This window comes from Paralichthys olivaceus, chromosome 12, assembly GCF_024713975.1.
Source record: "Paralichthys olivaceus isolate ysfri-2021 chromosome 12, ASM2471397v2, whole genome shotgun sequence".
NCBI classification, from domain to species: Eukaryota; Metazoa; Chordata; class Actinopteri; order Pleuronectiformes; family Paralichthyidae; genus Paralichthys; species Paralichthys olivaceus.
The window spans coordinates 18,560,356-18,579,144 of NC_091104.1; the positions used below are offsets into that span (position 1 = coordinate 18,560,356).

The 18,789-nt window shown below is 42.7% G+C and overlaps 2 protein-coding genes across 3 annotated transcripts in view; both read left to right on the forward strand.

Moving 5' to 3' along the window:
- The first annotated feature begins 479 nt into the window (after positions 1 to 479).
- Positions 480 to 7,182, forward strand: mocs3 (molybdenum cofactor synthesis 3). The gene is made up of 13 exons (XM_020084752.2): positions 480 to 723; positions 1,829 to 1,961; positions 2,072 to 2,164; positions 2,633 to 2,753; positions 3,592 to 3,666; positions 3,855 to 3,972; positions 4,040 to 4,148; positions 4,296 to 4,358; positions 4,817 to 4,980; positions 5,067 to 5,114; positions 5,661 to 5,757; positions 6,389 to 6,496; positions 6,998 to 7,182. Exons 1-13 carry the CDS (start codon positions 631 to 633, stop codon positions 7,153 to 7,155), a joined length of 1,380 nt encoding a protein of 459 aa, XP_019940311.2. The 5' UTR covers positions 480 to 630; the 3' UTR covers positions 7,156 to 7,182.
- Positions 7,183 to 8,020: 838 nt separating this feature from the next.
- prkd3 (protein kinase D3) overlaps positions 8,021 to 18,789 on the forward strand; it is a 43,980-nt gene continuing 33,211 nt past the window's right edge. The window contains exons 1-2 of one of the 2 annotated variants that reach the window (XM_069535860.1): positions 8,021 to 8,449; positions 9,570 to 10,198. In XM_069535860.1, coding sequence (XP_069391961.1) covers positions 9,923 to 10,198 — 276 coding nt within the window. In that variant the 5' untranslated portion in view covers positions 8,021 to 8,449; positions 9,570 to 9,922. The remainder of the gene's footprint in view (positions 8,450 to 9,569; positions 10,199 to 18,789) is intronic. The other variant, XM_069535861.1, reaches the window with a different exon arrangement.

Here is an 18,789-nt window from a genome sequence, read left to right on the forward strand (position 1 = left end):
CATTACCTATGTGATCAAATCATTTTTATATTATAATACATATAATTAATTACTTAGTTATATGGTATTTTCTTACTATTATGGACTTATTAGGTAAATAAACAATATATGCCATATTTTATTGTGAAGGTTCTTACACTGGAGATACTTATTTAGAAATGTTCGCTTCTTTTCTTTATTTCAGTAAATCTTGATTCAACATAACGTCATTTGCAAACAAATGTGGAAAAAAACATTTAGGTATCGAAACAAGTCATTTTTGTTGCAATCAATTGTACGTGAGGTAAATGTGATGTAATGAAAAATAATGATAGAATATGTAGAAAAACACAATCAATTATAATAAATGAACTGTGATGACTTCACAAAAGAGGAAGGAATGAAGGAAAGAATTTATTTCACCAAATCGATTTTCTTTCCTTCCTGTTAAATGCATTTTCCGTTTATCAGCGCCTCTGCGTCATCTACCACGTGTCTCATTTCACGTGGTCAAACCCGGAAGTGCGCTGCCTGGTCTGCTCCACACGTCAACATGTCAGCTCTGTGAGAGCAGATGTGAAGTGTCGTGATCGCACGTCGTTTACAGTTCTCACACCGGGAGTGTCGTGCTCGTGTCGAGCAGCAGCAGCGATGAGTGAGGAGCTGCGCGGTTTGAAAGCTCAGCTCAGAGAGCAGGAGAGAGACATTGATGCTCTGAGGAAGAAACTGGCTCAGCTGGAGAAGGTATGAAAGTGTCAACAACACTACTATTTCGACACTTGTCAACGCAAGCAGTCTCTAAATGTTTAAATCTGTGGCCTAATAGCATTAGTGCAGTAGCTTGGTGTTACCGTTTGCATCTAGCAGCATGCTACAGGCTACATAAGGTTAGCAAAACAGCTAGTTTGACCCTGGCTCTCCGATGTGTAGTAGCCATGGATACTGTGTGTGAACTAGCATGCTAGCTAGTTATCATGTGAAGTTAATGTTGACACTATCATAGAGGTGGTAGTTCAGTGAGATCAGTGTTGGTGATGCTGTTCTAATATTCTGCATGTGTGTGTGAAGAGGAACCTCATCTTGATATAATGTTCTCCTATAGAACCCTCCCTTCAATGACCCCAGTAATGATGAATATGCACATGTTCAACCACGTCAACAAAATAGATCATTAGAAACTGTGGGGACATCTTATCTTATCTTATCCACACGAAGACGTCGCTGTGTGGCATCAAGTCTTTGCAGGTGCTGGGAAACAAAAGACACACTGCTGCCTGCACTGCTCATTCACATTGGATGTGTTCTTCACGTGCCCGATAATGACTCAGCTACACATGGTCTTCATCAACTGATGGTTAAAGTGTTTGGAATAAGACATCACATGTCGTAATGAATGAGTTACTGAAAAGCAGGGAGTGATCACACAACCCTCATGTGACTAATACCGAAAATACAGTAAATAATTACACGAAACTATATACTAATTACATGAAAATATAATGCAAATGTAATCTTATACTAATGTGCTATAATAATAAATAGACAATAATTTTAATCTGACAAATAAAAAGAAAATAGACTCCATAGTCCAAAATAAACTGGATAATTCAGAATGAATAGGATGCTCTTACCTGATCAAAGGACTTAAAAGAAGATGGAAGCAAACTACACCAGCCGCTTAGGTTTTCCCATATACCTTGTAATATATATATATACATATATATATATTTGCTGTAGACAAACTTAAAGAGAGGAGTAATCAAAGCTCATGATGTTAGAGGTAGATTGATGCCACATGGACCAAAGCTCCTTCATTTGATCTAATAACTGTCTCGTGTTGTGATTTCAGAGAAACACCTCAGCACTGGAGCTGCATGACAAAGTGACGCCCCTCACCCCACTGAAAGCCAAACCTGCCCTGAGCAACGAGGACATCATGAGGTACAGCAGACAGCTCCTTCTGCCTGAGCTGGGTGTACAAGGTATGGAAGACCACATGCATGTCATTCTAAGATACAGCAGAGTCAACACACTGTCAAGTCAGCTTTATTTTATGGTGTGACTCATCACAATAGATGACGTCTGTCGACAGGTCAGCTGAAGTTATCCAGGACATCAGTGCTGGTTGTTGGCTGTGGAGGACTCGGCTGCCCCCTGGCACAGTACCTTGCAGCAGCAGGCATCGGTAGGTTGTGACAAACTGATTTAATCATTAACCCTTCTGTCATTTTCATTTAATAATAAATATATTCATTTGGTGGATTAGGAAATACTACTTTGGGCAATTACTTTTACTTTGAATACCTATAATATATTTGAATTCAAGTACTTACTCACTTTTACTCAAGTAGAAAAGTTAATGAGGTACTTTTCATGTACATTTTTGTCTAGCTATTTGTAGTTTTACTTGCGTAAAATGTTTGAGTTCTTTCTCTACCACTGTTGGTTAGGGACAGAATCACTGAAAGTGGTAAGCACATAGAAATTCTAAGGAAAGGCAACTACCAAGTGCTATAGATAGAAAGTACCAGTGAAGTCTGCCAGACACATCCTGTTAAATTTGACTTTAATTGTCATGATTCACCAGCTTTATCAGGGTCTGTCATTTATTCTGAAGCATTTCTGTCTGACCTGGTCCTCTCTGTGTCTGCAGGGCGCCTGGGTCTGCTGGACTACGACCAGGTGGAGCTCAGTAACCTGCACAGACAGGTGCTGCACGGGGAGGAGAACCAGGGCCAGGCCAAGGCTCTGTCTGCTGCCAATGCAGTTCGAAGGTACTGACTGGTCCCTGTGCATAATTCTTTAAGTTGTATAAGTTAAGTTAAGTTGCTATAAGTTAATATACAACATACAGCACATAGAGGTGAAAAACACATTTTATAAACATCCTCTAGTAAATTTTAATTGTTTGAGAGTATTTGAGAAATGTATTCCTGACCTGAAACCTTATTTGTAAGTATTATTATTAAATTAAATATCATTAGTAAATGCTCAGTAGGAAGGATAATTGGTGTATTTATATGTCCTCCGGTTGCTGTGTAATGTATGCTGGCGCACTCCAGTCTCACCACAGATTATATTTGGTTGTGTATTCCTCCCCAGTCTGCAAATATTGTGTAAACATGTTATTTTAGAGGCAGCTTTTCTCCCTCACAGTGGGCCTACTGTGGTTAGCACACACACACAGTGAAGATGCACGACCACAAGAGGGCGTCATTTCACTGACTTGCAGAAAAAAGCACAGTGTTTTGATGTTGCGTCATGTACACTACACACGCTTCCTTCTCTTATTGTTCATTAATGAGTTTAGCTGCGTGCACAGTGCAAGAGCATTTATCAGTTTCGTCACCTCCTTGACAGCTGAGAGACGGACAGCACAGATTAGAAGGGGGGTTTAGGAGCGAGGGGGCCGTCATGTGACTCAGATCCCATGTCCCATTCAAAGCTCACATGTTGTTTTGTGATCTGTTCTTGCTTTAACTGAAACACCAGCACAGCCCGGATATTGTTTTTTTTAAAAGGCCAACAGTTCTAATATAATACTGATCTGTTTGTGTTGAATCTGCCAATTATGTACGATCATAACCGACGTCTGACTCTTATTGTCTGCAGGTTGAACTCCACTGTCGAGTGTGTTCCCTACCACCTGCAGCTATCGCCGGAAAACGCCTTGCAACTCATTCAACAGTATCCTCATCCTACATCTGCTCCGCAGATCTGCTGCTGGCTAATTCTTTGTCATGAATATTTCTTACAGCTGCCATCCGCCACGTCCATTTCAAGCTTATAACTTCCGTTTGGAATTTGGCAGAAACCTTCTAACTAATCTAGTAAACGTTTAACCTCTGATGACACCTTGACTTTGCTGACGTCATGTATGACATCGTGGCCGATTGCTCAGACAACGTCCCCACTCGATATCTGGTGAATGACGCCTGCGTCCTCAGTGGGAAACCTCTGGTGTCAGCAAGCGCCCTGAGAATGGAGGGACAGGTAAGGCAGGAAGCCATCACAACGACCGCACTCTTTGATTTGTAAATTAATTTGCGTGTGTTTGTAGTTGACAGTATATAATTACCGTGGAGGCCCCTGCTACAGATGTCTGTACCCAGTGCCCCCTCCCCCAGAGACGGTAACCAACTGTTCTGACGGAGGAGTGCTAGGAGTGGGTGAGTGTTACGTCCAGGACGCAGAGTGAACAACACAGGCTGTCACACGCTGCACATGCACCCAGTGTGGCCCAGGCGTTACTTGTCCAGAATCCATTAACTTCATAAAGTGCACAGTCATAGTAACGTTTTCCACTTTTCTTGAAGTTCCAGGGACAATGGGCTGCTTGCAGGCTCTAGAAGTCATGAAGATCGCCTCTGGACAGGGCGGTATCCTTTTCCATCACCAACTCCCACATTGCATGCAGAACCACCCTTGACCACTTTGTTCAGTCATTGCGATGAATCAGCACTCACCAACTGCCAGAAGGGATTTCACTGTATCAAGAGTCAGTAATGGGAAGGGTGATTTGTGCCGCTCTGATGAAACAAAGCAAAGACAGGAATATTTTTGTTACCCCTCCTCTGGAGTCCGCTCACTACTTGTGCCATTGTCTCATGAACCTTCTGTGGTTGCAGCGCTCACATGCTTATATGGAGACTTACGTCAGAGACTCACGCCAACACCTGGCTCTGATGCGTCAGCCCAGGGAACAGTACAGTGTTGTTTTCGTACGTGTTGCTATGGTGTTCATACACAAATGGGACACATGCCTGCTGATTCTCTGAATCAAGCTGCGCTGTGATACTCTAAACAAAGTGGCTTTATCTTTGACTGGGCATTCCAGCTTCCTGCGGCCAGAAGCTGGTGATGTTTGACGCTCAAGACGCCAGATTCAGGTCCATCAAGCTGCGGCCCAGGCAGCCTGGCTGCGCAGTGTGTGGAGAAAAGCCCAGTGTGACCAAGCTTGTGGACTATGAGAGCTTCTGTGGGTCGGCCGCCACAGATAAGGTTGGTCATGAGAGATGAACAGCACACGTAATTATCATTTAATCATCAGAACTTTTTCTTATTTTCTCATTTTGCGTGTGTTTCAGTGCTGCAAACTCCGCCTCCTCTCCGGGAATCAGAGGATCACTGTACAGGTAGGGAGTATATCCTACGCAGCAGTCGGCCATTGCGTGACTTCCTGTATTTAGTGCTGTTTATTGTATGATTACTCACAATTTTCTCAGTTTTCATGTGCATTCATAAGCTGATTACATCTCAGCGCTGACCCAGCCCCGAATGGGAAATGACTTAAAATGTGCCTGTAGATTTTCTATGGGAAAGAATAACATGTTCTATTTGGCACCAGGAGCAGCGGCGGTGGATTGTATCTGTTTATATTTTTGCAGAATTGGCACTTTCAAAGCCGCTGAGTCATTAAGCACAGAGATGGGGATCATGATTGATTGGGCTGTAATCGAGATTGTACAAAGGGGCTCCAGTCAGAAACTGTGGTGTTTCCTGGAAAAGCAGTTAAAACGCTCTGACTACTTCACAAATCCAACATTAAGCTGCGAGTAATTTCACTTTCCCCGTTTAACTGTGGATATTTTAAATCAATGTCTTTTTCCAAAAATAAAGCAACACCTCTCTCTCTCTCTCACACTCTCTCTCTAAGTTCTGCTGTTTTAATATAATTCCAGGATTATCAATCCATATTGGACAACGCTGAGCCTCATCTTTTGTTGGACGTGCGCCCTCTTGTGGAGGTGGACATTTGCCACCTACCCTTCTCTCTCAGTATCCTTTTGATGATGAAGACACAAGAAACTGTCTCACTGTGTCATAATTCTGTACTTTTACGTTTACCAGAGCCTGACTGATACTTAGTATGTTGATATATGACATTAAGAAGTAAAAAGTTTCCTACATACATACAAAATAAAAAGGGAATCCATAGCTTGAGACTTGGGGTTGGAGAATCCTTTTGCTGTGATGTCTGACATCAAGTGCATATATATATATATATGCCCCGCTGAGTAGTCTTGGTTTGCCGTTAAACGTTCCAAAATGCAAATGCCATTTTTTTGTAACATGTCTGTTCAGAGGAAATGAGATGAATGTTGGTTATTGTAATTTTTGTGCTGGTTTATAGTTGCAGCCATTAATGAGGTGGCGGTTCCATTTCTTCACTCAAGCTGGATTTGCAATCGGTTATTTTGAAATAAGCATCCCCCGAGACATGTGATGCTCTAATACTTTGAAATAAATACATCAGTGCAAATTGGTAAAATTCTGACTGATGCCAATTCTCACTGACACGACTGAGGGGTTAATATTGACCGATGATATTGTCAAACAGAGAAATTGTTCAGGCTCTAATTTTTACCACTTGTTTGATTATTTTCCCTTATATATAATTTCCTGTCAGACATCCCACTCTCCAGTCTAGAGGGGAGAGAGCGAGAACACATGCAGTTACTTCAGGAGAGAATCAGCCAGTTGAAGCAGCAGACGTCAGGTGACTGCCGGCCTCCAGGTAACGTGTCAAAACACCGTTTAGACTCCGCACAGGCTGTTTGAGATGAGCAGACACGTAGAGACGCTTGTGTCTTTTCGCTGTCTGCTGTGTCGTCTCACACTGTCAGGCCCGAGGCTTATGTTGAACACCCAGTAGAAGGTTGTAATGAGGTTGCTAGGTGACCTATTTTCCAAAACAAGTGGTCAACCTGAGCAGCTGGCCTGCTTCAGAGAATTGAATATTCAAAATGTTATTTTGGTGGTGGTGCTCTGGATTCACTGTTTGGAGCTTTCTTTATCAATGAGCTAAATTTAGGTTTGGGGAGTTTTATCTTAATACTTTATACAGTCTTGATTATGTATTTATATTCACGTCTTCTAAACTCAGGTTTTTATTATTTAAAACTTTCATCTGCTCATAAATGAACCACTTGCACTTGAATCTAAAGCAAAGTTAGTTTATAATTTAGTCCCGTCGATGTGACCATACTGTGACAGTTCTGTGTGTTTTCTCCCCCAGTGTATGTGATCTGTAAGCTGGGTAACGACTCTCAGAAGGCGGTGCAGCTTCTGGAGGAGATGAGTGGATCTGAAGTGGACAGCATCACAGTGAAGGACATCAGCGGAGGCCTCATGTCCTGGTCAAAGAAAATAGACCCCACATTTCCACAGTATTGATCCATTAATAAACTATTGTTTGAAAAATTGCTGCGTCTCTGTTTTTGTCCATCTTTCTTTTAAGTATATAATGTTAAATGTCATCGCCGAGTTACAAAACCTCACATACCAAGCACGTCAATGGAGCAGTTCCTAAAATGTGTTGTGTAATCTGATGTGTATCAGGTCATCAGTAACTTGAGCGGGCAGTTAGATAACACATAAGCATCCTTGCAAAAATATTTCTGTGTCCCCCCTTCAGTTATTTGAATATGTAATACGTTGCAGTTACACTTTTTTTCACAATAGTGCACTATTCTGGACACAATAGCTCAAAACACCCAATTTACTCATTTAGACATCAGTGTAAAAAAGATCCTTGCTCTGAACCTTCGGGATCTGGGCTGTGTAGCCGTCATTTTGGCTCTGCCTCGCTTTCTGACGTTGAACCCACTCCTGGACATTTTGGATGTGGTATGGATTGACATGCAAAGGTGTAATTTTTTTCTGTGATTTCGCAATTTGTCTTTTTTCTTATCTGAGTCTTCTCTGTTTTTGTGCTGTAAAAAAAGGTTAAAATGTAATAAATTATTGGTTCAATAAAGAGTCCAGCTGTTTGCAGGATGATAGATGTCACAGTAGAATGAAATCTAAAACTCCAACTTTATTTGTTGTTTATATGTGAATCAGAGTATTTCATCAGAGTCATCCAAGGGGCCACATTTGGATCCCTTTAGGGGCCCCTGCACACTCCTGGACTCCACTGTGGAAAGCTGTGTGTTTCAAACCGAACCGGGTCGTGTGTGGGATACAGTTTTTTTCTTCTTGGCATGACCAAGTTGAACTAACGGAAAAGAAAAGCACATGCGCATTTGGTCCGAGCTCCATCGGAGGCGCCATTGCCTCACAGGGACTGTAGTTCAAGTTTTCCTCCCCACACATGGAAAGTCAGTTATGCGGAGATAATAAAAAGACTTCAAGCCCCAGCGACGGCCGCGGCTCTTTCTCCTCGTCGAGCAGTGGGGGGAGTAGTCACAGCTGGAAGAGGGATAATAAGATGCGCATGAATTTACAAACTGGAATAAAAGATAAGAGAGAAAAATAAATGGACGGCTCGGTTCTCTGCTCGCCCGTGCGTCAAAGTAAAGTCGGTGTTTGTTGCGTGTAGGCGACGACGCTGCGCTTTTCGTGCGTAATTCTTCCAGAAAAAGAAGAAAGTGCAGGATAATAAAAGTTCAGGCTCAGTTGATGGAGTTAAAAAGTTTCTTCTCGCCGCTCACAATGGAGAGAAAAGCGCCCCTCGCTCACTGTGAAGGTAAAGTATCATTTCTGGATCACTCACACTCGACGTTAGCTGCTTTGCTTTTTCTAGCGGGTCAACTTCTACTTAGTGTCCCAGTGAATGTGCACATTCGGCGCTTGTATAACTTGTTTTGCTGGCATTCTCCACTCGGCTTGTGTTCTGCCAGCGGAGCCCAATAGAAAGTGGGAGGGGTGCAGATGTTGCGGAGCCTCGGTTCCAGATGTTTGTGGAGTTTGACCTCGTGTAAACACAGGAAAAGATGCGCTTTGTCAACTTTTACGCATCTGCGGGGCTTTGCTTGTTCTGTTTTACGCACGAGCATGTAGCGTGTAGCAGTTGTAATTATGACATATTTATTAAAAGTCACGAAGCTCGATAGTAATGATAAAAACTGGTGATAATACACTTCAGTTAAAAAAGCTCTAGCGTGGTCCATTTACTTCAAGACAGTGTGGGTTAGCTGGAAGCTAACACTTGGAGGTGTCATGCACACAATCAAAACAATGCAAGGCCACAGCACAAACAAACACAACACAGAACTACACAACACAACAAGTGGTTATAGAGAGGAGTAATCATAGAAGCAGGAAAAATACATTTACATGATAATTCTAAGACAAAAGGTATGTTGATGTTTTATCAACTCTATTAATATAAAAATGATGAGTGTGGAACTTGGAATAATTTGACATTGTCTCTTTCTTATAATAGTAAATACACTAATGTTTTTTCCATTGAACTCTAAAGGTACAAAGTTCTTACTTCTACTTAATTGTGTGAAAGAAAAACCCAGGAGAAATGTCTGAGAAAGATATGAGACATGTATTAAAAAAATATCACCATGTCAACACAGAATATATCTTGATAATTATACAGCATTCATTTGAAAACCTTTCATGAACCTGAAGGCAGTGTGCCACGGACCCCTGGGGATCTGGGGATGACTGTTTGACTTTATAAGTGAAAAGCTGTTTTTTTAAAAAGCGAAGAGAAAGAGCTGATTCATTCATACAACTGAGCTCCACCAGTCCTTCACTTTCTCTGCTGTATTCAGATAGATGAATCCTTTTTTTTCTTTGTGAAAATAGCTCTCTGTGTTTGTCCCTGTGTGTGTGTTTGTTTGTGGTGACAGGTTTCCTGTGGTCAGAGTGGATTACTGACTTCAGTAAGGAGAGGGAACACCACTGCAGGGTATGAAGCTTGTGGCAGTGATTTTACTGCACACGCCCGCGGATTGTTCCGAGACGGTTCCTCCATCACCCTCCCACTTCATTAATGAGTGTGTGGTGTGTGAGCCCAGGTGGGCGGACAGGTTACTACCCTCTTCGCTTCTAAAAGAAACAATGTCACTCTGATAAAAAAACAAACATCCAGTGCTCGGTCACTGCGACTGATGAGGACCAAATATCCCCCCCAACCAAGAGTTTATCCCCACTCTGAATCCTCCACTATTCAGCAGTTCACGTCGCCATTGGAAGAAACCCAATGTCTGCCTCCTCTCCCCCGTCCTTTCCTCGAGCCTACCTCCACTCTCTCCAACCGCACCACCCGCCCTCGTCGCCGAGCCTGCCTGGACCGCTCTACGCGCGGCTGTCCAACGGCAGCCACAGCGCCCCAAGCCCCACCAACTCCCGCAGCTCCTTCCACGGGGTGTCTTTCCTGCTGCAGATCGGACTGACCAGAGAGACAGTGAACCTGGAGGCCAGTGACCTGTCGCTGTCCGCCGTGAAAGACCTGGTGTGCTCCATAGTGGACCAGAAGGTAAGGACTCCTTTATTATGAGTCACACATACAAGACACATTTTCTCATCTTCAAATCTATGCAAACCTACAACAGTTACTTTGTTTTCAATGCTGGCACATTTTGAGGCTTCTGGTTTAGACGGCAGATATCAAGGTCAAGATTTCAGGTCGCCAAACATTGTTTACAGTCCAACTAGTTTCTTTTATCACTCGAGTTGAATGTTTCACCACAAAAAACACAATGAGCGATTCTGTGTAGGTGCTTTATGTCCAGATGACATATCGGCTAGAGACTAAAACAATCTCTGTCCACACAAGCGTTTTGTCTCTTTAGAAGTTTTAATCTCCGTCTATACCAAAGCGCCTGAAAACGTATATCATGTGCGTTCCAGTGTAAACAGGAAGTGCTGGACGTGGGAATTGTTACAGATTGCTGGAATTATAGCTCATCTCCTTCCTAACTGATTATCCATGTTGTGTTCAAGGCCAAGGCTAATGCCGGGGGGTTCATGTGATAGGATCCTGATGAATCAGCGAAGGCTACATCATGACCAAAAAGGCCCTGTCAGCAAGTGGATGCGAGTGTTTACATCATTGTTTCAAAACATCTCAGTTTCCTGTTGTCCAGACTAAAACGCTGCTGCGGAGTATTCAAATGAAAACCAGGCCAGCAGCGTTTGCAAACTTCTCCTTTTTAGGGGCTTTAGTAGGAGTCGTGTGAACACCAGACGTATCCAAAGCAGAGTTGATGTGTTTTCTAACAAAAAAGTAATAGTATCGTATCGCCCTAAAACTCAGATAGCCGATGCATTTCGGTCAATGTGTTCCACTTCTTTTGCTCTCCGCATTGCAGCCACTAAAATTTTGTCCTGCGAAAAGATTCAGCATTTTCACTTGCAGAATCTGTTTGTAGAGATAATCCTGATGGTAACAGAGAGAGAACAGGACAATGTGCCTATTTGTTTTGGCATCGTCTAACCTATTCATCTGTTTAGGTTTTGTTCCCAAAGCAGACGTCTGGGCCTCGTGCCCCAAAAATTATTCAAATACCGCAAGAGACACAACAGCACTGATGCTCCTCAGGACACCATGCAGTAGCCACAGTTATTTACATTGCGGTGTAAAGTCACTGGACTTAACATGATGCAAGTGCTCGCATACAAGCTCAAATGCACATATACACAGATGTACTCGGTGGTTTTTGCTTTGCCTCCTGTGTGATTTTGGAAGTGCTTTATTTTCCATAACACTGATAATGTGTTGTAATGACACTGGCGTACAACCTCAGTATAAGAAGTGGCTTTAACCACACGTATGGACCGAGTTATTCCAGATCATTTGCCATCTCGTATTTGGCCGTGTGAGAATATTTTGAGTGCAAATCAATGGCGCCAGCTTAAATTGGCATGTCCTTGCTCGTTGGTGCTGAGTGTGGCCCGTGTCTGTGTTTATAAGTGAAAATGGTGCTAAAACATTTTCATTTTAGTTTTCTGATTTAAAGAGGCCCAATGAAAAGATAAGCACTGCGAAGCCACGACACCAGAGATGTGATGTCTGTTATGCGGAATTCTTTTGTCTGTCCAACAACACTTTCACTGCACAAATACAATTACAAAATTAGATTTAAACTCTATTTCATTACCGCATTAAACCAGCAGTAAACTTCAATAGATGGACGGGTGGGTGGATGGATATATAGATAGATAGATGGATAGATAGATAGATAGATAGATATAAGGGTGATGGATGGATAGATGGATAGATAGATAGATCGATACATAGATTGATAGATAGATCGATAGATAGATATAAGGGTGATGGATGGATGGATAGATAGATAGATAGATAGATGGATAGATAGATAGATATAAGGGTGATGGATGGATAGATAGATAGATAGATAGATAGATATATAGAGAGAAGGCTGATGGATGGATGGATAGATGGAGAGATAGATAGAATGATAGATGTTGCTCTAGGTATGCTGGTGCTGTAAACCTCTGACTCAGTTATTTCGAGCCCATGGATCGGCCCTGCCCTTCGTAGCTGTGTGGGATTAATGGTGTGTAAAGCCTGCTGGAATAATGAAATGGCTCCTGTGTGTATCCACACGTCGCTGTGTTAGCCTCTTGTGAATAATGATGATTGCTCCACTTGTGTCTGTAATTATCATTGACTGGATAAAAAAGAAGGTGATTAAACAAAGCACTTTTCATCAGCCCCCCAGGATCTGAACATTTAGGTCGGTCAGAGCTGCATTTGCTTTTTGAGGTTGATGATAAAAGAAATAAGGAAAAAATGCATGAAGCATAAACTTGTTGCAGAGCAGCAAGTGGAGGATATTGAAGGAGCTGTCTGTGTTCCGCCTGTCTCCTTTGGTTCCATGTTGTCCAAGTTGGCATTCCAGAGGAGCACGGTAATGTTGTTGTTCTTTACGAGGTCTGCTGATTCTCACTAGCTAGTTATGAACAGTTCTGGTCTGCAGAGCAGAAAATCTCATCACTGCACATATTTACATGGATCCTGTAACACTGGCACAGTCGCAAGAATCTGTAACAGGAAAAGAGTCGAATTCAAGATGACCCTTTTAGAGAGTTTTATGAGCTGTAAACTAAATTATATGATTGTTGTTTGATGAAATATTTCAATTCTGGTTTTAATGTCACATTTATTACCAAATTTATAAAAGAAATCAACATTTATGGGTTGAACATGACTCATAACACCACCTGGTGTTTCAAACTTGCTAAAACAATGCTTGAGAGTGAACGTCTCTTCATCATGACATTAATACAAATTTGAAAAAGTGAACACCCTCTAATCAAAGGTGGGAGCTCCCCCCTGCCAACAGTGTGGAGTGGAAAGCCATGCTCATTTTCAAATCTATACTGAAACCAAACCCCTAAACCACCATTTAGAGACGTCCCCCATACTCTCCCGACCCTCAGGACGGCCGAAGTCTTGACCGCTAGGAAACTACGGCGAGAAGCCTCTACTTCAAACTACATTTCTGTTATAAAAGTGTGTGTGCTGTAGTCCGAGTCATCGCTTGTAGCTAGACGACATAGATAACGTAGCCTTAGCAATTGGTATGTGTGTGTGTTTATGATATCTGTGTGGATGGGCTATGGGGGATAGGGGTGGTAGGTGGGTGTGCTGTAGCCCCTTCCAGCACTGCGTTATACAGGCATATTTTGAATTTCCAGGAAGAAGCACTTTAGCCAGAATTTACTGCTAAAGTTACACTTTAAAGAAGATCTGTGACAGTTGTTGATACTCTGCCACAAAATGATCAGGATCCCATATGAATGTGTATCACTTCATATCGTATGCATTAATCCAAAGATGCCTCAGAGTCCAATAAAGGATGGCAGGAAGCTGTCTGATTTATGGCCCACAGTCATGGGAACTTTGAAAGGGCTGTATCTACAGTAAACATCTGCACATATACTGTATAATATACTGTACCTCAGTAACACGGGACAAATCCAGCCAATTCATCCACATTATTGTGCATTTCTTCTATTAAACGCTGCCAAATGCAGTGTTCTGCCTCAGCTATTTTCATGAAATCCAGCCATATGGCTTTGATATCAATGGAAAATATGAGTGTTAGGCCTTCTGCGCTCTGCAGTCCATCCCTGCTTCTCTGTCTTCTTCTGAAATATGTGTGACAACGTTGAGCCTTTTAAAAAGTCCACTCATGCCGGACAACTTTTCCAGCTGAGGATCCCTGACCTCGGCTCAGCCCTGTTGACAGTCGTCCCAGGATGTCTCCAGTCAGCAGAACCTCAGGTGTCTGTCAGCAGCAGAGGCGAGAACGGAAAAGGGCTTTTAGACTACATGTGGTAATATCTGCATGTAGATGGAGTCTGGCTGGAAGTGTATTCCCCCTCTTCATGCTTCTGCCGTTTCCTCCGCTGAGAGCTGGCCTGCTTCGCTGAGTGACTCACTGCTCAGCCATGCAACAAACATGGATGCTTGTCCCCAACTGTCCGTTCAGTGTCAGGTCTTTTCCACTGTGTCAGCTGTTGTAAACGTTCAGAGCGGGATTTATTTGTATGCAGATCATATTATTTATCATTCTGATACCTTGCTGGCCCTTAGCCTTGTATTACAGTGGCAGAGCAAGTTCATCTTTCTGCTGATAATCAGGGTCTCTGTACCAGCAGAGCAAGAGCAGCGAACCAGATTTACTTTTCCCGTTTTTTCTTTCCATGGGATCCCAAGCTGCTTTTGGACCTTCATGGGAAGATAGTTTGTCCACTGTCTCGGCTTTTGGGTTTTCCCAATACACAGCCAATCAACCTCCACTCCTTCACCCCTCAGTGACCAATTAGACAGTGAAGCTGGTTAACTAAACACAAAAGTCCCTCTATAGGCTCCAGTGTAGGTTTGAATGTATAGTGGAGCATTGGATTCCAGCTGTTGATATTACAAACACTGGATGAATGCACTGCACAGGATCAGACTGCATTGTCCACTAAGTAGCCTGTATTCCCCACATTGACTGTGTTTACATTCTTTCATTTACTTTGTGATACACAGAGACGCTGGGCTTCACACATACTCACAGACTTACATCAAGGTCACTTTGGCTGTTACTGATTACGAGACCATTGCCACGCAGTTGCTGTGTTCAAGTTCATTGATTCATACAGCAGAACTGTGGTAAACTGAAGGTCTGCAGTAAAAAACAACTGAAGTCTTTTCTAATCTCATTCTGGTCGATCACAGCTCGTATATTTCTCATGTTCTCTTTGTCGCTGCCCTCGCCCCAACATGTAGTTCCAATTGTACAAGAGACTAGTGAATGCCAGCTAATAAATAACCTGTTGTGTAACCATAGACTGTATATAAAGATGGATGACACGTCTCCACTTCCTCCCACTATCCACTATACTTCTTTGAAGTAGCGATCGCCAATTCGCCAATTCAACCTTTTGTGAGTCAGGCCCAGGTGTCAATCATGATGTTTCACCACATCAAAGACGTAACTAGAATGGCACTTAGAGATCAGATACCGGCGCCAAAGCCCAACAGTCCCCTTATGAAATGACATTTAAATAATAATTAACTTAAATTAATTAATTCACCAGATTTTCATGGATCTGCACCAAAATGCACACACTCATAACACTCTGATAAATATCATTCCCCTAAACATGCCTGTTTTTTTCATCAAGGTCCATGATTATATTCAACTAAAATGTTGAATCTAAAAGAACGTAAAAAGAAATATCTGGATCCGCCCCCTGATTCGGATCCACACCGACATTTTGTGGTAGTCTGTGCAGCGGTTTTTGTGTAATCTTGCGACCTAACAAACAAACAAATGCAGATGAAGACATAATCTTATTTTACCATTTGACCATGTCCCAACAACTAACATGGAGGAGGCAAGATTTATGACCTTTGCTGCTGCTAGCCCACCAGGTGTCGATTGAAATGCTTTGGCTTCACTTTCAGGGAGCAGGCATTTCATCCATCTTTATATACAGCCTATGGGTGTAACCTCAGAGCCCACGCACATAACTGCTTTAGGTATGTAGCCCTTTTGTACAGAGGCATGATTCCAGTTTAAGACGTATACATTTCATTTCAGAGAATACAACAACCCTGCCTGTATCTGCAATTTCATTCCTTCCCTATCTTCTCAAAGCTTGTGACCAAGCTTAAAGACAGAAAGTCTGTTGTCAGCTTTTGTTTGCTGCTGGTATGTTTGTATTCTTCTGTTTTGAAACCTGTTCCTTCGCTGGTTTAACTATAAGATGTGTCAGAGCTTTTGCTGCACAACATCAACAACATCTTACAAAACAACTCATGTTCAATTTTCAATGAGTCTTTGTATCAAAGACACTTGTTACTTGCAGAGAAATAACTTTGGAGACCGTGAACACAAGCCTTTTTCTGCAGCTGCACTCTGGATTCAGTTGTGCAGCTGTAAAACTTCCAGATGTTTGCGTGAGCTCTCTTTATTTATATTGTGTGGTGGCTTTAAGGTTGACATTTCATATCTTTCCTGAACCCTTTACTTTTGAATCAGTCTCATTGTTTGACAGGGAGTCATGCAGCCCTTTGTAATAGCTGCATATTGTATAGATTTCTGTACAGCTCATTCCTCTTCCTGCTAAAGGCTCAACCACATGACTCTGCCAGACTCCGCAGAATAGATTTACTTTCTCTCTGTTGCCCCTTACTTATCTTGAAGTTGGTTTTGATAGCAGTGGTTGGGACCGCATTCACCAACATTTGTGGTTAAGGTCCACCTTAGTCCAAGGCAGCCTATCCTGATAGGCTTACTCTCTTAGAGCAACTACTACAGTTACAGCTCTTAAAATCTATTGAATACTAAAGAATATTTTGATATCACCACTTGGCACATGGTGTCTGACTCTTGGCTTGGCTCCTTGACGACTGTGAGAAAGGATGAAAGGGGCCAGCCAGTGGGCGGTGGAGACCCTCCCAGTCTGCTACCATCTAGCCCAGATCTAACCCACGATGGCCCGCTGACGGCTCCTCAGTGGCTCCGAGAAGGACAGCCCTGGTCGGGGTTTCGACTTCTCTGTCTGGGTTTTTTGGGGCTTGATGAATTGGCGCGAGATAAACATCCAAAGCTTCCACTTGTTGAACACTTCCTGTTTGGTGTCGCCCAAGTCCTCTCGTGCAGCCAGCGAGGGAGCAGTGGTGGGACAAAAGTTCACGACTCCCTGAGAATGACTCCCAGTTAGCAACTCGGTCAGTCTGGACAGGCGGCCAGCTACAGAACATTCCTCCTCACCCAGGCATTTTTGGAGGATGATGTGATGTTGCTCGGGATGGGGTGGGATTAGATTGCTAGGAAACTGAAATATTTGAAACTAAACACTTGTTTTGGTAGCATTGAACATTTGACAGATTTGATGGATGCTGTAATGCCAACTGGGCCATTTAAACAGTTACATTTTCATGGGACAGTATTTAACAGTCTATAAAGGTAGAATTGGATTTTTAGTCAGACTGCTTTCTTGGTGAATGTTTGCAATAAACATGTTTGATATAAATGGAGAATTGACATTGTAGCTGTAAGGGCTTGGCAGGAAGAGAGAAATGTAAAGCGTTTCTGACATAGGCTATGAAAAAAAACATGAAGACTTTTAGCTCTGGTCTGCCAGTGACTTGTACTCACTATGTTTGTTGTATTGTAATTTCTGTTATAAATTGAAAAATACAAAATCAGTCAGTTTTTCACCACATTTTGCAAAATAAACACATATAGAAACATGAACAAAATATTTCTTAAGACTCCAAAAGCAATTTGAACAATGTAAATGTTATTCGTTTTTGAGACATGTCCAGCCACAGGTTTCTCTGGTCAGTGGTGCTGTGACTCCAAGCTCTGGAGGGCTGTACATCTGCCTCTGTAATTACTGAGACAAAGGACGTTTCGAGCCCGAAACATACAGTAACATGGCAGAGTGCTGCGAAGCATTTGGATTGTTTTGAACCTCTGAGTAATATCACTTGCATGATGCTAGGTAACACTTGGCAGAGCAAATGAGATCGGCTCAACATTCCTCTTCAAGATTATTTAGACTGAGTAATGGGAGAGAAGGCTGCTTCAGCCAAAGTTATTGTGATTCCGACCAGAAAACTTTACTTTAGTGATTATAGAAACAATAACTGACTGTAATCTCTCAGTGTTCGAGGTTGTGATCCAGAGTTTCAAAATGTGTCTATAGGGAAAGAGAGCAAGAGAAAATAAAAGAGTTACAAGCAGAGGAAACTCAGAAGAGAAAATAGCAAAAAAGAAGGGTGCAGATGGAAAATGGAGGGACTGCACTTCACATTGACCAAAGTGGACTGAAACACACGGGAAATAAATCACCGCCATCTCCCTCCCCCTCTCCCTCCCTCCCTCCCTTGCTCCCTCCCTCCCTCCCTCCCTTCAACGGTATAAGCCCACATCTGCATGTTCCTATGGAGCTGGCAGCCATATTTCACCCCAGAGGACGTCCCAACAGTACAGGGCTTTATGTGTGATATACATGGAGCCAGACGTTTCCTGGAAAGCACATTCAGCTCCCTCTCAAGAAAAAACAGGTCACCCCCTAATCAAAATATTCACTGTTGGTGTTGGTTCTGAATATGCACTGTAACAGCCTTAGCCCTTTTTCCAGCTCAGATTGTTTACAGTGTTCATTTGTAGGCATACTGGTGTTATCCAAAGTTTACTTATCTGATATCACAATTGGAAAAAGAAAGTCTTCCATGTTCAACTCAAAAAACCTACTTGCAGGAATCTATCAATTTCCCCCAGCCTTGGAGTAATTTGTGGAAAACAGAGAAAGAGAGAGAGAGAAGAAAAGGGAAAAAAATGTCTCTGAAGTTAAGTGAGCAAAGTAATTTCTACCATCTGCAGTGCACATTTCTGCCGCCTCGCTCTCCTTTAAATGTAAAGTGGCAAGGCAGAACGCAGGGCCCCGGCCACAAGAGTCAGCGAATGACAGAGTGGAGAAGAGTGGTCCTCTCCGGGGAGATGAAGAAGAAGAAGGGGGCAGGGGAGGCTGGGACGGCCCCGTTGGCAGACCTAATGCGGGGGCCCATGCGGGGGGGGGGGGTTGTGGCCG